This window comes from Neophocaena asiaeorientalis, unplaced genomic scaffold, assembly GCF_003031525.2.
Source record: "Neophocaena asiaeorientalis asiaeorientalis breed wild unplaced genomic scaffold, Neophocaena_asiaeorientalis_V1.1 scaffold132, whole genome shotgun sequence".
Classification (NCBI taxonomy): Eukaryota; Metazoa; Chordata; class Mammalia; order Artiodactyla; family Phocoenidae; genus Neophocaena; species Neophocaena asiaeorientalis.
In genome coordinates, this window is record NW_020173393.1 from 1792677 (window position 1) to 1813357 (window position 20681).

At 49.5% G+C, this 20681-nt stretch overlaps 2 protein-coding genes across 9 annotated transcripts in view; one reads left to right on the plus strand and one right to left on the minus strand.

Moving 5' to 3' along the window:
* The window catches only part of WFDC3 (WAP four-disulfide core domain 3), a 49441-nt gene extending 40527 nt beyond the window's left edge, over window positions 1–8914 (plus strand). For 6 of the 8 annotated variants that reach the window (XM_024746781.1, XM_024746782.1, XM_024746783.1 and 3 more), the window contains one exon: window positions 482–678. In XM_024746781.1, coding sequence (XP_024602549.1) covers window positions 482–555 — 74 coding nt within the window. In that variant the 3' untranslated portion in view covers window positions 556–678. Of the gene's footprint in view, window positions 1–481; window positions 679–7765 lie in introns of those variants that run through there. The other 2 variants (XR_003003475.1, XR_003003474.1) reach the window with 2 other exon arrangements.
* A 1118-nt stretch (window positions 8915–10032) lies between these two features.
* WFDC2 (WAP four-disulfide core domain 2) lies at window positions 10033–16602 on the minus strand. The gene is made up of 3 exons (XM_024746849.1): window positions 16435–16602; window positions 12546–12698; window positions 10033–10187 (listed from the first exon to the last, which is right to left on the minus strand). The coding sequence occupies exons 1-2, from the start codon at window positions 16508–16510 to the stop codon at window positions 12547–12549; spliced, it is 228 nt and encodes a 75-aa protein (XP_024602617.1). The 5' UTR covers window positions 16511–16602; the 3' UTR covers window positions 10033–10187; window position 12546.
* Between the last annotated feature and the right edge of the window lie 4079 nt (window positions 16603–20681).

Genomic DNA, 20681 nt, shown 5'->3' on the forward strand with positions numbered 1-20681 from the left:
GGGGGTGGGGAGGTTGTGGGGGGTGGAAGCTGAGAGACCTTACTCATCAAATCCTAGACAATCAGATCTGGAATTGTGCTCAGAGATGGTAGAGTTCAGCTCCCTAATTTTGCACAGAGATGGTAGAGTTCAGCTCCCTAATTTTGCATATGAAAAGATGGGAATTTGGAGAAGTTAAGTTGATACAACATCACACAGTAGTATGTGGCAGGGCTAGGATTTGTATCCACTTGAATTGGAGTCTCAAGTCTTGGGTTTTCACCACATCAGGTTACTCCCAGGAGTGAAAATCTCAACTTCTGTGCAGATGGAGAAGGCCCTGGCTGGGTGGGCCAGGTGGGCTGGATGGGAAGAAATACACAGCTCAGCTAATATTATGGACAGCCTCGCATTTGTGGTCAGGGCCATCCCAGCCCCCTAGCATATGGGACTAAGAAGCGGAAGGTGATGGGGCCTCTCTCAAACCACTTTGTCTCTTTAGGCAAAGCTGTCTCTGCAAATGTATGCAAACTTCGTTTGGAGAATGGCCTTTGTCGAGGCTGGATCCTGTGCTGATTTTACAACTGGAGAACTTATGAATGTGAGGTTTTTTATTATGGAGGTTGTAATGGCGATGGCAACAACTTTTTGAGGAAAGAAGCATGTGAGAAAGCCTGCAAGAACATCTGATTTTCTAGTAAGAACACAGCCCTCCCTGGAGTCAGAGTTGCTCTAGGGCAATAGAAGTTATTTTTGTGAACAAGAGATGCATTCCTCCACTTCAAGTTTATTCTCCCTGCCTTGTTCTTTAAATCACCCATCTCTGTGCCCGAAATTCTACAAATATCACCAACATGTTTAAAATCTCAAGACTTTATTTTAAAAATATGTACATACATACAAATATACTGGGGGAATTAAGAGTTAAGAGTCATTCACACTTAGTATGAATTACTGCTTAGTGAATTGGAGGATAAAGGTTTTGGAGGAGGGAGGGTGAATTTGAAAACTTGGGGCATGGTATTGGAAGGGCCCACATTGAACAAGGAAGTAGACCTTTGCGGGTAAAAATTCAATTAAATTTTATCCATAGGGATAAGATTCAATTATCATCTCAAAATAACATTCCTCTGCATATGCCTTCATTTACTTTCTCCCTCCCTCTCTGTGTGTGTGTGTGTGTGTGTGTGTGTGTGTGTGTGTGTGTGTAAATTGCGTAATATTTTCTATCAGGATTTTTATGTAGCATTTTATTATAAACATTTAAACATTTTCCCAGATCAGTGAATATTCTTCAGTGTCATTGTTAATGGCGGTATAATATTCTAGACTATTTACAAAGCACTGTAATTTACTTAGCCAATCATCTGTTGTTGAATGTGTGCTTCCAATTTTTCAGCATTGTAAAATAACACAAGGTTAAACGTAAGCATGGTTTTTAAACACCTTTGAAAAATAACATCCTAAGTGACATCACAAAGGTGGCTGAATAAGATGTCCCTCTGCCTAATTATTTGGCATCCATCCATGGGCAAAAATGCCTTTGTGGCAGCTTTGAGATCCAGCTAGGAGACTGTGAAGTCCAGTGCAGTCCAAGACCCAGGAGAACCATTTGAGAAGGCAGGCCCGCACCCAGGTGGTTGACTCACCTATCATGGTCCCAACTATAGACCCAGAAACAGCTCCATACCCCTGAGGACTTGGCTACAGCCTCGTTTAGTTTGGTCCTCTCCCCAGCACCATGTGCCAAGGGACCCATACGCATGACCATATGTCATGCTCCCCCAGGCATCAGGTTAACAGGCATAGAGAAGTCAGTGAGTGCTGAAATGGCTTGTGAACAGCCTCCAGCCCCTCTCAGCCGCTGCCTAGGAGCCCCTGGACGTAAGCCCACCAAACTAGCTCAAACTGTAGATTCTGAAAGTGCCCTGAAACGGGGTCTAGCTCATCCCACCCACAGGCCCCAGACAGTCCCACTGGCACAGGGACCCAGCAGAAGGCACTCCCATCTGTGCCCCGGGAGATCCTGAAAGGCCTTAGACTGAGTTCCTGCCCCTTCCAGCCACAGATTTTGAGCAGTCTTGCCGGCACAGGGACCTGGCGGGAGACACATCTGTACCTTGGGAGATACAGAAAGGGCTCTAGACTTGGCCCCAGCCCTTCCAGCCACGGTCAGGGAGCAGCCCAGCCCAGCCAGGGACCTGGCAGGAGACACACTCATCCGTGCCTGTGGAACCAGGGCTACAAACCTCAATCTTGGCTGTTGAAACTGAAATAGCCCTGGGGCTTCGTTCCAGTCCCTCTTGGCCACCGTCCAGGGCCAGTCTCGCCCACCCAGTGACTCATCCTGTGACCAGGCAGTGGCCCTCCCAGGGACCTGGTGGGAGCCACACCTATCTCGCACCTGGTAATAGGCTCACTGACTGAGGACCTGACCTTGGACCCTGAAGCAGACCCCTGTCCCAGCACCTCCCTACTGAGCAAGGTAGTAGAGGCAGTCCCACCCACCCAGGAACCAGACAGAATCCATGCCCACCTGAGCCCCTGATAACAAGCATGTCAATCACAGACCCCATGGCAGACCCAGCAACAGCCTCAAAACCGGTTCCAATCCAGCACAACTGTGATTCTGGTGGTAGTCCTAGTAGGCTGGGGAAGTTGTAGAAAGTTCTTACATGCCAAAAACAGTCTTTCAAGACTGGAAGAGGAGTTTGCTCCTTCAAATGCACAGACACCGACACAGGGCCACACGAATCACAGAGAATCAGAGAAACACGGCACGACCGAAAGAACTAATAAAGCTCCAGTAACCGGCTCCAAGGAAATGGAGATCTACAATCTGCCTGCCAAAGATTTCAAAACAGTCATCTTAAAGAAACTCATAGAAACACAAGAGGATATAGGTAGAAAAGTAACCAAAATCAAGGTCTTTTACAAGGATGCAATCTAGGTGTTGTCAACCGGCTGAAGCTGCATTGTCATCTGAGGTTCAACTGGGGAAGGATCCACTTCCAAACTCACTCACATGGTTGTTGGCAGGATTTAGTTCCTCGAAGGCTATTGGCCAGGGTCCACCTTCAGTTCCTTGACAAGTGGGCCTCTCCAGGGGGCAGCTCACCACATGACAAGGGTCTTCATCAGAGCAAGCAGTGGGAAGAACCAGGATGAGTGCTGGCAAGATAGAAGTCACAGTCTTTTGTACCTTAATCTTGGAAGTGACACCCCATCACTTTTCGTTACATCACTGCTCATTAGAGACAAGTCACTAGGTCCAGTCCACACTCAAAGAAGGGACTACACAAGGACATGAATCCTAGGAAGTGGGGATCACTGGGCCACCTTAGCAGTCTGACTGCCCCAGGGAGGAGCTTGGCCGGACTCACACAGCAGTGACTGCTTAAAGGCTCGGTTCTTGGGTCCCCTTCCTCTCCCTCCTTCTTCCCTGATATTTGTTCACAGGTGAAAGCTGAAAGCTCATAGTGCCTGGTCCCTATGAGTACAAATACCCAAGAGGTCTTACATCACCAAATCTGGATTCTGAGAAATGTTGTGTTATAAAAGTTGCTTAGGCGAAAAGATAAACAGAAACTACCAGAAAGAGGAAACTACCAGAAGGCCATTTGGTGCCAGATAAGCTACAAAGCACTGGAAATACCACTGTTGACATAGTGTTGAGAGCTCATTAAATTTCTTAATCCATATATGCTGGAGGAAAATCTTCCAAATGAACAAGCTCCTCAAGCCTCTAAAAAACTTGCTGGGAATAATGGAAGTGAACAACTTAGGAGCATACATTAATACAGATTTATAACCTGCTTTTACCAGTTAACAATATTGGGTGAAGATTTTCCTATATCATTAAGTATTCTGCAACATAATTCTAAAAGGGGTAGAGCTTACTGGGTATTGCTGGATCATAATTTATTTAAGCAAGTCTTCTCTGATTAAATGTTGAGATTATGGTTTCTCAATATAATAAGTAATGTTGCAAGTAAATCAGTGTGAGCATTTCTGACTGTTAAGTGAGGATAGATGATAAGAAGTGGAACCTCTAGGTCAAAGAGGACATGCATTTGAAAAGCTTTCAATACATAATACCTTCTATTAAAATTCTCATAATTGCCACTTATGGAACACATGATACGCCAGGAACCAAGTTACGTGCTTTACATACATGATCTCATTTAATATTTCCAACAGCCTAAAGAGGAAGATTCTATTAATATCTGTATCTTACAAATGAGGAAGTTGAAAGTCAGGAAGATAAATTACTGGCCCCAAATAGCAAACTGGCAAGGAGTGAAGCTGGTGTTTGAATCAAAGTGTGACTCTAGGACCCATATTCTTAATCAGTTTGCAATCATTAAAGTTCAGCTCTACTGAGCAGCCCAGTCTTAGCTTACCTCTCCATCCTATAAAACCCCCTGACATCTCCATATGGACTACACAGAGATATTCTGGGCCTGCCTGCTTCTACCTTTTCATGGTCATATTTTGTGGGCCCTTGTAAGTCGGGATCTTGCCTTACACATTTCTACCTCGAGCCAAGAAAAGTGATGTGTACAAAGTAAACACTCCACAAGTACCTGTTGATTAGTTTTGTAGAAATTACTCCATGGAGGAAAGGAGGGACCCAGGATTTATTGGATTGGCCAAAAAGTTCATTCGGGTTATTATGTCCGATTACAGAAAACCCGAACGAACTTTTTAGCCAACCAATATTTTTCAGGTTTTTTTGTTTTCTGTTTTAAATTTTATTTATCTATCTATCTATTTATTCTTGGCTGCGCTGGGTCTTCATTGCTGTGCGCGGGCTTTCTCTAGTTGCGGTGAACGGGGGCTACTCTTCCTTGCGGAGCACAGGCTCTAGGCGAGAAGGCTTCAGTAGTTGTGGCACTCGGGCTCAGTAGTTGTGCCTCGCGGGCTCTAGAGCGCAGGCTCAGTAATTGTGGCGCACAGGTTTAGTTGCTTCGAGGCATGTGGGATCTTTCCGAACCAGGGCTCGAACCCGTGTCCCCTGCATTGGCAGGCGGATTCTTAACCACTGCGCCACCAGGGAAGTCCTGCGCTACTGTTTCTGGGCTGCTCCTCCCTTGTCTCTGCATCCCCTCCCTTCCCTGATTAGCAACTGTTTGAACCTGCCCTTTGGGTCTCAGGGAAGGTCATGGAGGCTGGAGTCTGCCCCCTACAAACAAGGAACGGGGGACACAGAGACGCTTCCATGCCCAAGAGCCCCTACAGGGTCCTGCTCCGTTTCATTACGTGTGCACTCCCTATGGCATTTCAGGGAAGGCCAGGGCAGCCACGGGCCAGGGCAGCCACGTGGCACCCACATTTTCATTTATCCCTGTGCCTCATAAATTAGGTAGCTGGTCCTGTCTGTAGATTAGATAATAGCACAGGTTCAATGTTAATTTACTGAATTTGATTATTGTACTGTGGTTATTTAAGAGAATGCCTTTATTTCAGGAACTTCACTGAAGTACTTAGGATGTCTGCAACACACTTTCACATGCTTTAGAAAAACATAATATGTGGAGTGTGTGGAGAGAGAGAGAGAAAGATGATGAAGGATGATGAAGGAAAGAGATGAAAGTAAATATGGTAAAATGTAAGCGTTTGATGAATATGGGTAAAGAGGATGCAGGAAATCTTGGCACTATTCTTGCAACTTTTCTTTAAGTCTGAAGTCATGTCAAAGTTAACAGTTGAAAGAATAAATCAAGCATAAAAAAGGAAAAAGTCAAGGAGAAATCACTGCAACCACATCAGAGCTACTAGGAGAGTGGGATATGGTGTCCCATAGGCAAATGGAAAAGAGATAACAGGGAAACCTTACAAGTGTACCACAGCTGAACCAGATGAGACCAATGGAGAACTGTCCTTGTGATAAGCATGAACATGCCTAATTTGTACATTGATATGTTGAGAGGTTAATGCTATTTCAAACCAGAGTCTCTGGCCCTACAACAGAGATCATGAGTGAGCCAATCTAGAAAATTCCAAGCTCCAAATCACTCAGCCTGCCCAGGCACTCTGCCCCAGAGTCTGTGTATATTGCTACCTGGAGGTTGGTTAAAGGGGGTCCTGTGGGCACCATCCAGGCCACTTGGAGCTCTGCCTGAGGAGAGAGGTACCAACCTTCCATCAGTGAGGGCTTGTTGTTTTCAGATTGATCGCAAAGGTTGGCTGCCTTCCATTGTCTATTCCCCTGGTAGTGCCAAGAGTCTAACCATAGTGCTAAGCCTAACCCTAGCCCATAGTATAAACCACAGGCTTTGGATCGTTCATCTGGTGAAAAATCCCCAGAGGGCTGTCCAAGATTGAGGGCTGCAAATAATGAGGTTTCAGTAGCTCTAGAGGGTCCCATCTTTTTATGTAATGAACTCACCCCAATAAACCTGGTTTGGCTGGGCCCTGGGCTTCTTTGGGGTTGATATCCCAGCCGTGGGGGGTATGCAGAGACTTCTGGGTCTAGGACCTCTATGCTCTGCAGGCCGGACCTACTAACGCTATGCTGTTCTGTGGCTCAGGGGGGCGCTGCAGCTCCCACCAAGTACCATCTTTAAGGGCTAAACAAACCAGACCCTCACCAACAGATTGCAGCACTGAATGGAGAGCTAACGAGTTGTCAGACATCACTCTGTATTCCTCACCCTCACAGTTTTGCCATCAACTTGTAGTAGAATGATCAACTGGGTAAACGTGATCATGGGGCAAGAAGGGGAGTGTCTGTTGTGTTTGCAATATGATTATTTCACGAGTTAGTTTTTGGAAGCTGCATCAATGGACAGGACAAATGGAACCACACAGCAGTCACAGGAGCCATCATAGCTGGTGCAGCCCTAGCTCCCGGGGCATTAGGGCTGGCAGCTTGGGGGTCTTATACAGATTAGTAGATGAAGAGGCAAAAAAAGTCATTTCTCCTATGTCCTGTTGGGCAGCCTAACTGCTCTCCCTGCTTCACATTGCCCCCAGAGTCTATTCTTAATATAACAGCCAGAAGGATCTTTTCCAAACATAGGTCAGATGACATCATCGCTCTGCTCAAACCCCTCCTATGGCTCCTAAATTCCTCAGAATAAAAGGCAAAGTCCTGTAGTGACCACAGGGCCCTCCATGATCTGAGCCTGCACTGCTTCTCTGACTGCATCTCCCTTCATGCTCCTGAGCCCTCAGCACGCCAGCCATGATCCTCAAGCACTCTGAACTCAGGTCCTTAGCCCTAGAAGCTTCTTGGTCTGGACAGCTCTTCCCATGGGTTCCGTGTGGCTCATGTCCTTCTTCACTCAGCTCATGACTTGAATGACACCTTAGGAAAGACCTTCCCTGAATACCCTCTGCAAAGCAACAACCCCCTACCTCTTACCCCATCCCCTGGACCCACTAGTCCTCTTACCCAACTTTATAGTTTGCCATAATCTTTCTACCACCTGACATGTTAAACCTGTGTTGGTTCATTCATTTAGTGACCGTTTCCCTCACCCCACACGCGCGCGTGCACACATACCCACACACACACACACACACACACACACACACCCCTCACCTCCTTGATGTCAAATCCCCACCACCTAGAACAGAACACATAGTAAGGGCTCAAAAAAGGTTTCCTGAATGAGGAATACCTCTGCTTACGCTGTTCCTCAGGCAGGGCTGTCCTCTACTGGTCTGGCTTTAGAACTTCATTTTTCAAGCTCCGGCTCCCTCATGTGTAACTAACTTCCTATTATGTCTCCAATCACCAGCCTGCACCTTGCTGAAGAACAGATGTTTGTTTCTACAGGGTTTTACCGTACACAGCGGTCTGGACTGGAGATGGGGTTTAGAGGCAACAGCGAAGCGGCGTGTTGCCAGAGATGGGAGAAAGTAAGCGCAGGAAGAGACCCTGCCCTGAGCTCCGGAAAGGCAGCAGTTAACCAAGTTTCTGGCCCTGGGAGCCGTCCTTCTAGCTCAAACTAGCATGGCTGTGGTCTGGCTACAGAACACATAGCCCATCAGGATGCCGTCCACACACAGGCTCCTGGAAAGGAGGAGAGCGATTTGTGGCATGGTGCCGATGGAAGAAATAATGGCGTGCATACAAAGGCATACCTCTGCCATCCCTGAGTTAAACAAGGCCCTGCCCAGGGCTCTCTTTCAGAAGGCAGAGCCGGGGAAAGCAAGGAGAAAGTGGAAGGGGTGGTACCCACACATTTAGTCCCTAACGACTCTACCCAGCCTATCACTTTGTTTTTGCTTAGAAGGGTTGGGGAGACTGGAGCCTGGACAGGGATAGAGATTGGAAAAGGGAAAGCTAGGAGAAAAGCGATACTGCCACCCACCTACCTCCAAAGGCAGTGAGCACCCCCATTCTCATACAGGAGACGCGTTCCCACGTACCCCCAGGGGGATGGATGGACAGCCAGGTTCTTTGCTGGCTCATGGCCTGGGGCAGAGACCCACAGGAGGATGAGAAAGATAAGGCTGGCCAAACGCCAAGCCCCCCAGCTTTCTGTCTCCACACAAACGCACTCAAGCTGCCTTGACCTCTCACGTTCCACGGTGGGTGGAGGTGCAGGGAAGGACATAAACCATGTCCTGGGGGCTGAGTCTCTGCCATGACTTCGTTGCTTTACCCCCTCCTCACCCCAAAAGGTTAGGCATCCCCTCCCCACCCCACCTCAGGGATTAACGTGAAAAATCACTGCAGTAGAGTCAGCATGGGACTCTGGTGTCATTAGATGACTCAGGTTCAAATCTAAGCCTGTAAAAGGTTGAAAGCAACCTAAATAGTCACCAGTGTAAGTAAGTGTGGTTAAATAAACTTCGTACATCCCAACAATGGACTACTATACGGCCAGAGAAATGAATGAAGAAACCTTTTATGCTGTGAGGGATCTTCAAGATATATGAAGTGGAAAAAGCCAAGTACAACACAGTGTGTATAGTGTACTACAATTCTGTAAAAAGGTGGGATAGATGAGAATTTTTTTTTCTCCCCCGCGGTACGCGGGCCTCTCACTGCTGCGCCGCCCTCCCCCCACCCACCCCGCTGCAGAGCACAGGCTCCGACGCGCAGGCTCAGCGGCCATGGCTCACGGGCCCAGCCGCTCTGCGGCATGTGGGATCTTCCTGGACCAGGGCACGAACCCGTGTCCCCTGCATCGGCAGGCGGACCCTGAACCACTGTGCCACCAGGGAAGCCCTAGATGAGAATTTTATGTCTACATGTCCCTGGAGAGATGGAGATAGATGATAGAAGAGGAATAGAGAGGAAGAGAGGGGAGGTGAGAAGGAGAGGGAGAGAAAAAGTAGGCATAGAAAGAAGGGAGAGAAGGGGGGAATAAAGAGAGGGGCTACAGAGAGAAGAAAGGATAGAGGGAGTGAGCTGGAGCTCTCTTGGGAAGAAGACACAAGAAACTGATGGCATTCGTTTCCTCTGTAGAAAACAACTGAGTGGCTGCAGGTGCAGGAAGAGGGTCAAGGGTGAGAGATGTTTCACTGCGTATTTTTACCTTTTCAATATTGATCCATGTGAATATTATTTATGTAAAATAACGGTTTGATTTTTAAAAAGCAGCTACAACGAAGGACCCTGGCTTTGCCACCTTCTTTCTGTGTGGCCCCAAGCAAGTAACTTGGTGGAGTCCCAGTCTGTAACACAGGACTGTCATCAACTAATTTGAGGGTTGTTTTGGGGATCCAGAAGATCTCACAAGTGAATCCCCCAGCCCTGTGTCTGGCACACAGTACATGCTGCTGCTGTTGTCAGAACCCCCAGCAACGAATCCCAGTGACTTTGGAAGGATTCCAGCATCTCTCTGAGCCCCAGTTCTCTCCTCCAAAACCCTGGGAGAATAACCAACAACCGCATAGGGCTGGTGGGCGGATTCACCCAGGGAAGTGCCAGCGCACACAGATGAGCCCTGAGTTTATGCTCATTGTGTCAGAGCTGATCTCAGACTTTGTGCCTGGATGATCTCGTTGCACCCTGCACCCCCATGCCCGCACCTCCACCCAGAGTCGTGGGACGAATGAGCCAGAATAATAAGAACAGAGGCCACAGCCCCATCTGTGCTGGAAGTGGTCACTTTATTGGTTGGAAAAGAAGCAGCTGTGGCCGCTCAGGAGGGGAGCACAGAGGCCAGGAAGGGAGGAGGGCAGCTGGGCTGGAGCCAGACAGGGCCAGGCAGACACTTCCACTCCCCGACTCCTCAGGCTGGTGGCTGGAGGTGGAGGAAGAAAATCACAATAATACCATCAAAACAGTATCCATGATACTGGACAAGAATGCCTGCAGCTTAAATTCTGGGCTAAAGCCCCCGCTACCCCATCACATCCCCCCTTAGCTCCCTACCCCCGCCCCCAGGAAAGCCTCACCGTCTGCAGGCCCTGGGGCTCTGCCTGCACTTTTCGGAAAGTCCTAGACTCATCTCTTCTGCTTCTGACCATCCCCGGACACACCTGGGTATACCATGGTCCCCACTGACCATTGTGACGTGACCTTCCTGAGGGGCCACTGTCATTTATGTCCCTAAGAGTCCTTCCACCACTAGCAAGTTCCACCATGCCCCTATTCCTTTGGCTAAGCTGGGTTAGCTGATCAAAAAGATCTTATTATTTTATTTATCCCATTTTATAAGCAAAATATTTGCAGTTCAGGGAGGTGAAAAAGGCTAGTTAAGTGTCAGAGCTGAAATCTGAACCCAGGTCTTCCTGACTGCAAAGCCAGCCCATGCAGCTGACACTGATGGAGGCAAGAGGTGGAGAGCTCTGGTCCCTGGGGAGACCGTGGTTCTCTCTCAGGCACTGAATTAACAACCTTGGGGCCTTGAGCACGTCCTCCCCTCTCTCTGGGTCTCAGTCTTCACATCTGGGCAATAGGTTCCATCACTGACCTGCCAGCCCCTTGGCTGAGAGCTTATCAAAATTATCGCAGGATCAACAATGAGATTTCAACCAAAGGGCCCTTCCAGGTTCTTGCTTGTCCGGTTCCCTCTGTCTGAAACAGCCTCCCCGCTGCTGTACTTCACCAGACTACCGACCTTTCATTCATCCTTCAGGATTGGCTCAGGGTCCCTTCTGGGAAGCCTGCTCCCTCCTTTCCCCACCCCCACCTGGGTGAGGCTTTCCTCTTCTATGTCCCCATCACACCCAGCCCCTCCCTCCATTGCAACACCGACGACAGGCACTGGGGGCGTCTGTCCATCTGTCTGCCTCAGCCACTGGGCTGCGAGCTCGGTGAGGAAGGGCGGTGGTCACCTTCCATCCCAGAACCCGGCACAGAGCTGGACCCTGCAATGGCCTGACGATGCATGTTCTTTGGTTTTGCTTCTCTTTATTTTCTTACACTTGCTTTACGACTTAATATTGTTTTATTTTTACTTATATGTGGGGAAAGAGAGGCTGCACAATCTTGTCCTTCCCGCGTCAGAGCCCCTCGAGGTGGCTGAGTGTAGCCCTGCCTGCCACAGGGTAAGTGCTCAACACACTCGAAAGGGGCATTTGAGAAACTGAACCGCAATTAACTGATCTCTACCAGCTCTGTCCTGAAAAGCCAAGCTTTTTGGCGAGAGTAAAGATCAATTCTTCTGCCTCGCACTGGCCTATGCAAAGAGCTTCCTACTTCCCCAACCCATCCAGCCACCGCCTGCCCTCCCAGGACACAGCTGCTCCTCCAGCCACTGACTTATTTACGTGGGTGTTAAGGGGAAAAGGAGTAAACCTTCTCACAGCCCAATTCATCAGCAAATATTGTCCCATCTACCTTCACATAGGTCCCAAATGTAGCCACTTACGTCACCTGGTCCATCATCTCACGCCTGGCCTCTTGCAGGAGCCTCCTCGCTGGTCTCCCTGCTTCTGCCTGCTCCCTGTCCCCTAGGGCCTCCACACAACACCCTCAGCAATCTTTGCAAATCTAAGTCAGAGCGTGTCCATTCCCAAGGATCCGACATCTCTGGGTCAAGACCATGGGTCAAGACCAAAGTCCTTACATGGTCTGTCAGGTCCCTCCGCTTACCACCTACCTCTCGGACCCTCTCCTCTATTGCTCTCTCCTTGATCAGCAGGCTCCAGCCTTCTGGCTTTTTCTGAAACTCACCAGGGAGGCTACTGCGTTACACCTGCTGCCCCCTCGGCCTGTAACATTCTCCCTGACATGCTCGCGGCCCCCTCCCTCGTTTCCATCAAGTCTGTTCATATGCTGCCTTCCGGGAGGTCCCATGAAAACATTGCAGTGCTGCTCCCTGCCGCCCCCCATCCCCACTCCTTATCCCCGCTCTTTTTTCTTTTTCTCCAGGCCACTTATTCCCCACTAACATTTCACAGAGTATACTTGCGTATTTATTTTATCATTCACTAGCATATAAAACCACCAGAAAGAAATTTGTTTACACACGGAGCATCCCCAGCACCTAGAGCAGTGCTTGGCACGTGACAGACGCTCAGTGAACCTGTTGAGTGAATGAAAGTAAAGGACAGAGAAGGGAACAGCAGTGTGTTAGCTCAGGTCCTCCTTTTCAGCCTCCTGCAGGTGTCATCACATCTGGGCATCAGTGCACCCCTCCCCCCAGGCCACCTACCTCAGAAGACAGGTGTGACACAGGACACCTTCCCGCAACCATTGTGGCAGCACTTCAACAGACCAGGACACTGGCTGTCCACCTGGCACTGGTCCATGCAGAGGCCGAGCTGGGGGAAGGCGATGTCCACCTGAGGGCAGGAACCCTTCTTTTCTGGGGGGAAAAAGGGGTGGGGGGGTGGGCAGAGGGGAAGCAAGGAGCTGAACACGTCTCCACAGCACAACCACCCACCTGGACTCACAAACAAGAGAGCTGCCTGCCTAAGTGGATCTTAGGGGCTGGAGTGGATCTCAGGGGACCTGGGAGAGCACCTGCAACCTCCCTTCCTTCTGCTCTCTCCCTGAGTGTTTTGGGATCATAGGGCCCTAGTTTGAGCCCCAGATCTGCCTTTTCCTAACTCTGTGACCTGGGGCCAGAAATCTCCCAGAGCCCCGTGTCTTCAGGTGTCACATGAGATCCGTGCTGCCCATGTCCTGGGGCCGCTGTGGAAGCAGTGGAGGCAACAGACATATAGTCCTTCTCCCTGCACAAAGTCCTTGTAATAAGAATAATAATGAGTAAGGACAGCAGTTAACACTTAGCTGCTTCTATGTGCCAGGCATTACCCTAAGCATTTGACGTGTATTAATTCAGCTAATCCTCACGGTAATCCTAAAACAGGGCGCGAGGAACTGTTACTATTTCCTTATGTTGCAGATGAGGAAACTGAGGTACCAAGAAGTTAAGTAATTTGCCTAAGGTCATACAGGGTGGAGACAGGATCTGAACCCAGGAATCTGGCTTCAGGTCTGTGCACCATGCATCTGCTGCTTTGTCAGCTGTAAAGTGCAGTGCACGTGTGACGGGTTACACGCCCACAATCTCTTCACTCACTCCCATCTATTCACTCCCAGTTACCACCATCTAGCACCAAGGCCCCCATACAACCTCACTCATCCACACCCAGACAAGCATTCTTCCACTAACACACACACAAACAGATAACACCACAGATATGTGCTGATTACAAAGCCCTTAATGTAAATTCAATTTGTCCTTTAAACCTCCACATCAACTCTCTCTTCTGTAGGGGATATTTCTACCCTGCTCCTACTACAAAGGAGGAAAATTAGACCCAGAGATGTGACGGCATCACCCAACAGCACACTGCTGATCATAAGTAAAACCAAGACCTGAGCCTAACCTTCCAATGTCCACACACACACACACACACACACACACACACACACACACACACCCTGTGACCCACTTCCAGGGTCAAGGAGAAGGGAGCTGGCTCAATGCCCAGAAGCCCCAGGAGCAAGCCCATCCAAGTGTCAAACAGGCACACAACTGGGTGATGAGCTGCAGAGGACAGGAGGGGCTGTCTTCCTCGCACAAAGTCACCCTTTCCCTTGAGAAGGGCAGGAGCTTTCAATACTGAGCTGCCCCTGGACAGAAGGGCTTCAGGAGCGGGGTACCCACAAAACAAGCCACTGTGTGTGGAGGGTCTACTCTCTCCTGAGACATTTCACATGTATGATTTCACTTAGCCTCATGTCGACCCTACAACATCTGAGATTCTCATCCCATTTTGCCAGCGAGAAAGCAGAGGCTCAGAGAGGTGAAGCGACTTGCTCAGGACCCACAACCAGCAGACGGCACAACTAGGATTCTAGCTCAGGAGGCCCTCTGGTCCTGCCCCTCTTCCTGCCTCAGTCTGTCCATCTGAGACCAGGGAACAGCAGAGACTCCCGCTAACAGCAGAGATTCCTCTTTTTTCCGTCCTCCTCTCTCATCTGCCTGTCTGCCATCCTCCTTTCTCTCCCAGTGTCCTCCTCTCCTTCCGGTCCTCCTCCCTCTGGTCCAGGTTAGAGGCCCCCAGACCCAGAAGCCCCCTGATGGGCCTGTCCTCCCTCCACCTCCAACCTCCCTGCACACTGTGTGTGGAGGGTCTACTCTCTCCTGAGACATTTCACATGTATGATTTCACTTAGCCTCATGTCGACCCTACAACATCTGAGATTCTCATCCCATTTTGCCAGCGAGAAAGCAGAGGCTCAGAGAGGTGAAGCGACTTGCTCAGGACCCACAACCAGCAGACGGCACAACTAGGATTCTAGCTCAGGAGGCCCTCTGGTCCTGCCCCTCTTCCTGCCTCAGTCTGTCCATCTGAGACCAGGGAACAGCAGAGACTCCCGCTAACAGCAGAGATTCCTCTTTTTTCCGTCCTCCTCTCTCATCTGCCTGTCTGCCATCCTCCTTTCTCTCCCAGTGTCCTCCTCTCCTTCCGGTCCTCCTCCCTCTGGTCCAGGTTAGAGGCCCCCAGACCCAGAAGCCCCCTGATGGGCCTGTCCTCCCTCCACCTCCAACCTCCCTGCTCATGAGTGACTGAATCTCCAATTACAAACCTTCCCAGCCCCTGTGGGCATCTTCAGAGAAACCACAAGGTGGGGGCATCACAGAGGTTTTTTTTTCTGGATAAAGACAAGTGATCCCAGCACCTTGGGATCCAAGTCATATCCCTGGTCTAGTCCTCAGTCTTTCCCTCTGAAAAATAAGAAGTTTGGATTCCACAGCTTCCTGCTCTGATAGGAGCCCCCATGGCCTACTGGACAGTCTTCAGCTCCAGCAAGTACTTTTTATGACAGGCCAGCTTCACACACTTTCTTTCTCTCACTCAACCCTTAGAGTGGAAGAGAGTTTTAAACATGAAGAAGTGGGAGGGGTGCTCTGGGAGGGGTCCTGACATTCTTCAAACCACTCAGGCAGAAAGGAACCCCCTGCGTTATGACTCCTGCCCAGCCAGAAATGGCAATGTGACCTTGGACAAGAACCTTGCTCTCTTTTGTAGCTCACATCCACATCTTTAAGATGGGCTGGGTGCTCTCCTAAACCTGGAAAGTCTCCATCTGGACAGAGGGATTCGGGGAGTCCCGCCAGCAGGCGTCCCAAGTCCTTCCTCCTGGGTTGGGGAGGCCCCAGGGTAGGGGCGCTAATGGGGAGGAGCGCCCCAGACCTTGGGGCCCAGCCCATTGGGCAGCCCTAGGTTGCCCCGCGGCTGAACCCAGACAGGAGGAAAATCCGAACCAGGTCCCCTAATCTCAGAGAACAATGTTCCGGAACAACGTCTCTGTGGTGCGTCCCGGAAGTCCGTCATGCCCCAGAGCAATGAATCCGGCCAGGAGTGGGGGACCTCCCTTCCCCCTGGCTGCACTTCAGCGACGCCTAGGTTTCACCGGAGCCATGGGAAGGAGAGCACGGGCTGATCTGGCTCCATCCGCCTCGACCTGGTCGGGAACCCCTGGGTCGGTCGCGCCCCAGATCCCGGAACAGAACTGGGCACTCCCTCCCCCTCCCAACCCCCGCTGCCAAGAGGATGCCTGCCTCCTGTCTGACGGCCCCAAATCTCAATCTCCCGGGAATTCTGAGTCTCAGTCCCTGCTCCCCACACCCCACTACAGCCTTGAGAGAGCCCCACCTCCAGGGCCGGGGTCCCTGATACCTGGGACGACAGGAGTGACCAAACTCTTGGCTTCTGAGCCCTCAATTCTTAGGGGACCCCCGCACAACTAAGCGTCTAGGAGCTTCCCATGTCCAGGCAGAGGGTCCCCGCCTCTGGCCAATGAGTCTCCATTGTCAGCAAAGAGTCTCCCCATCTCCCCCCGCGCATATGTCAGCCTTCAGTGTCTCCCCACCTCCAGCCCATTGGACCCCACATCTAAAGCTCCAAGGGTCACCACTTTTAGGCACCAGGGATCCCCGCATTTTGGTCTTCATGGGACTCCCCACTTCCACCCCGGGAATCCTCACTTCTCTGTCCCCAGAGAGGCTAAGCTTCTGCCGGGCTCCTTCCCGGCTCTCCCGGTTCGGCCCCTTTGGGCGCCAGGCCTCTCCCCGCCCCACTCACCTGTGACCGGGGGGAGGCCCAGCAGCAGGCCAAGGAGGAGGGCGGCGACGAGCAGACCGAGGCGGCAGGTAGGCATGGTGCTCGCCGGGGCGGGAGTGAGGCGCTGCCCGGAAGGGGGGATTTAACCGCTTTCCTGGGGGGCGTGGGGTAGGGGCGGGGCCGAAGCCGTGCGGGTAGAGGGCTCAGCGGACAAGGCAGGCGGGCCGGCTGCAACCTCTTGCCGTTTCACAATCCCCCAGGATCAGGTGTCACTCTGGCCCCAGTGGGAACTAGGAACCTAAGCTGCTTCCAGGCCGGTGCAGCTCGACCAGCTGCAGCTGGACCCTTGTCCGCTCCTGCTTCCCCACCTACTCAGGCACTGCTGCCGACAGCTTTCTTCTGGCACCTAGCTAGCTCCCCAGGCCAGGAAACTACTCGGCCTTACCCCTCCCCAGCCCTCTTGGGCTCTCCTGGGGATTGACTCTCTCTGACAGAAATGGGGATTAGTCTGAGGCCAAGAGGATGGAGCGGGGCACACGGATGGAGGATAAAATTTCATAGGCCAATGATGTTTAGCTTTTGCGATGCTAACCTGTGTGCTAGGTATATTCATATAGTTTGCTTCTACATAAAATGTAAAAAGGGCAGAGGCTTTAAAACCAAATACATTCAGATCCACATCAGGGGTTGGCTACTTCCTGGCTGTGTGACTTATAACAGCACCTCGCTTTCTGGACCTACATCTTCTTCTTCCTTAAAAGGGGTATCGTGAGGCAATTCCCTGGCGGTCCAGTTGTTAGGACTCCATGCTTTCACTGCTGAGGGCCCAGGTTCAATCCCTGGTCAGGGAACTATGATTCTGCAAGCTGCGCGGCGAGGCCAGGGAAAGGGGCGAGAGGAGTATCGTGAAAAGTGTTTTGTAGGGTTAGTTTAAGGTTCAAAGGGAAAAGCATAAACCAGATGTTGCAAACCTGGCTAGAATATTGTATTGTTAGCCCACACAGTACATTTTAAAAGTTTGAATTAGTTGGTAAATTTAAGAGTGGGGGATTTCACATGCAAGTAAAATTCTAGCATCTTTCAGAGAAAGGAAACGATCTGGGAACACAGTCTTGCAACATTCCATGGCAACCGTCTACGAGAACAGTGGGCCTCAAACCGGAGCAAGCATCAGAATCACTTAGACGACTTGTTCAAGCACAGTTTTGAGAGCTCTAGCTCCAGAGTTTTGATTCAGTAGGAGAGGGGAGGAACATGAGAATCGGCAGCTAACAGGTTTCTGGGGCCGCTGATGGTGGTGCTCGAGGGACCACACTTTGAAAACCATGAATAAGCTAAGTAGAGCTGCTCTCTTGTTATGAGAGGAGGGATCTCTCCAGTTTCCATAATCCCCACCGTCCCCACCATTGTCTCCCCTGTCCCCACTCCCACTCCAAATACCTTCATCCACATCACTAGCCTGGCTGGGAAGGAATTTAAAATTGTGACCTCTCGGGTGGGCTCACAGTAGGTGTTCAGTAAAAGGTAACTTGTTTTTATTTAACGATCTTATAACAAACTTAATAATTAGGTATTATTCTCATTTTACAGATGAGGAAACTGAAGTGCAGCTAAGGGAAAGTGACTTGCTGATGGAAACAGCAGTAAATCAGAAGGAAGACGCTTGCAAAGCCTTTTAGTTGTGTGGCTGCAGTTATTTCAATGTTACACACATACACACACACACACACACATACACACAGAACTCTGTCTGAGGTTAGCATAGATGATGCATCAAAAATTTGAACGTAACTTCATGAGTGTAAAATCATGTTTATCAAGGAAGAAAGGAAAGAAGAAAAGGTTGAAACAGGAAGTGATATGAGTCAGCTGCAGACATGCCTGCCCGCTCTTAGATGACTGTAAGCAAGTGAACATTGAAGAAATTCCCAGGAACGAACAGGGTGTCTTTAACCATACAATGGGGCTTTGTCCTCTTGGACTGTTGGACCCATTCAAACTTCCTTCACTCCAAGGAAACCTCGCTCTCTGAGTGTATTGGCTATTTTGTTGTTTTGTCAGCTAGCATTCTTTTGTCCTTTTTCTGATAACAGTAGCCTGATTTTGATTTGGGAGATGACTCTTCCTCCACGCATGACAGGTGGGGTTGGAGGGGACTGCCAGTCAGAGTTCCTGCCCTACCCCCAGACCGGGAGTGGCCAATCAGATGCTCTCCCTGGAATTTTAGTCTTGACCAATGAATGACAAAAGTTCTGAAAATGTATGGCACTCATTCAAAAGTGGCCTGAGAAGACCTTGGTTCTGTCTTGTTTACCATCCTTTCCAAGCATGGTTCTTTTAGCATTACCTTCAGTTTCGTGAGCTAAACTAAATCAGCGCTATAGGTTGCCAACAAAAGATTCCAGTGGGATGTAACTGAAGGGTACAGTTAGGAAGGGAGAATGCTTTCCTACACACCTTTTCTGGAAATGGCGGTTCATTTCCAGTCTCAGTATGAAGAGATTCTTCTCCTTCTTTGGAAATATTTTTCCAGTGTGATTTATATTCAAGATTTGTTATCCCTTCCTATCCTTTTAGCATGTGAGGTTATATGAGTGAATATATTTTCTAAACTGAAAATTTATATTTATATTCAAGATTTGTTATCCCTTCCTATCCTTTTAGCATGTGAGGTTATATGAGTGAATATATTTTCTAAACTGAAAAGCACTAGACAAATGGAAGGACCCTTTATTTTATTTTATTTTAGGCTGTGTCAGGCCTTAGTTGCAGCACGTGGGCTCCTCGTTGAGGCACACGTGCTTCTGTCTAGTTGTGGCGTGCGGGCACAGTTGTTGTGGTGTGCGGGCCCCAGAGCGCATGGGCTCTGTAGTTGTGGTGCATGGGCTCTCTAGTTGTGGCCCACGTGCTCAGTAGTTGTGGCACATGGGCTTAGTTGCCCCACGGCATGTGGGATCTTGGTTCCCCAACCAGGGATTGAACCCACATCCCCTGCATTGGAAGGTGGATTCTTAGCCATTGGACCACCAGGGAAGTCCCAGAAGGACCCTTTATGATCACTTGCTGAGACAGACACTCTTCTTTCTGCATCCCTCATCCAAGCAAGAATTTTAAGGAGAACTTAATTAACACATCATTTTTTTTTTTTTTTTTTTTTGTGGTACACCGGCCCCTCACTGTTGTGGCCTCTCCCATTGTGGAGCACAGGCTCCGGACGCGCAGGCTCAGTGGCCATGGCTCACGGGCCCAGCCGCTCCGCGGCACGTGGGATCTTCCCGGACCGGGGCACGAACCCGTGTCCCCTGCATCGGCAGGCGGACTCTCAACCACTGCGCCACCAGGGAAGCTACAAATGAAAGAAGATGCCTTCAACAACTAGTATTAGGTTTATATAACTAAAGCATTTGTATAGCATATTGATCTAATTTTAAGTCTGGTTCAAAATTGGCATATGTGCTCCTCTCATTAAATAAGATAAGCCTCAAAGCTCTTGCATATCTCTTTGTTTTTTCATTCTCAACTTTAGCCCATCGTTCCCCGTGGTTTTTCAGAATTGTTTCCATTCTATGGAAATCTCCAGAACCACACTTGGTTTCTACCTTAGCCAATGACCTGATGTCCTTCAGTCCCTTCCATGGAAATTTCTTCCAAATTCCATCCTTGTCAGTGAGTATATTTCTGAGGGAACCCTGTGAAGAGGAGAATCCCTTCTTTTCCAAGGTGGACTCTTCCACCAGGGGTTCCATTCCTTCCCATACTCCCTGTCTTCTCATTCCCCTTCATCTTCATGTGTTCCCTCCCCATGGGATGGAAGTCTCCATCATCTCTAAGGAAGAAATAAAAATAAACCAGAAACAAACAAACAAACAAACAAAGGAAGGGAGAATGGGTGACCACTACATGCCCACACTGTTGTCACAAATTCCTTCTCTGCCTCCAATAGCCAGACTCAGTTTCTGTTGCTCACAACCAGAGAGATCTGATGCCTTTATCAGGGTCACCATCAAATTTCCCATTTCCAAATCCAATGGACTTTTCTCAGCCCTCATCCTCCTCTAACTCACAGGTAAGGTCCTCATGGCATAAATGCAAATCAAATTCTTTATACAAAAAATTTTTTTCTGCATCATCTAACTGTAAAAACTATGAACAGCAGAGCTTTCCTATTTGAGTACTTTGAGTCCCACCTCTTGAATCACCAGGGCCTTAGAGGGCACAACTTTCAAACCTCTTTTAGAGGACAGTCTTTGAAGTCAGAGAGTCTTGGG

Bases quoted from the DNA above. Each gene is read 5' to 3' on its own strand.
- WFDC2 (XM_024746849.1), bottom strand. From the start codon at position 16,510: ATGCCTACCTGCCGCCTCGGTCTGCTCGTCGCCGCCCTCCTCCTTGGC. The intron at 12,699-16,434 runs GTGAGTGGGGCG...TTTTCCCCCCAG, and splicing joins GGGCCTCCCCCCGGTCACAG to AAAAGAAGGGTTCCTGCCCT.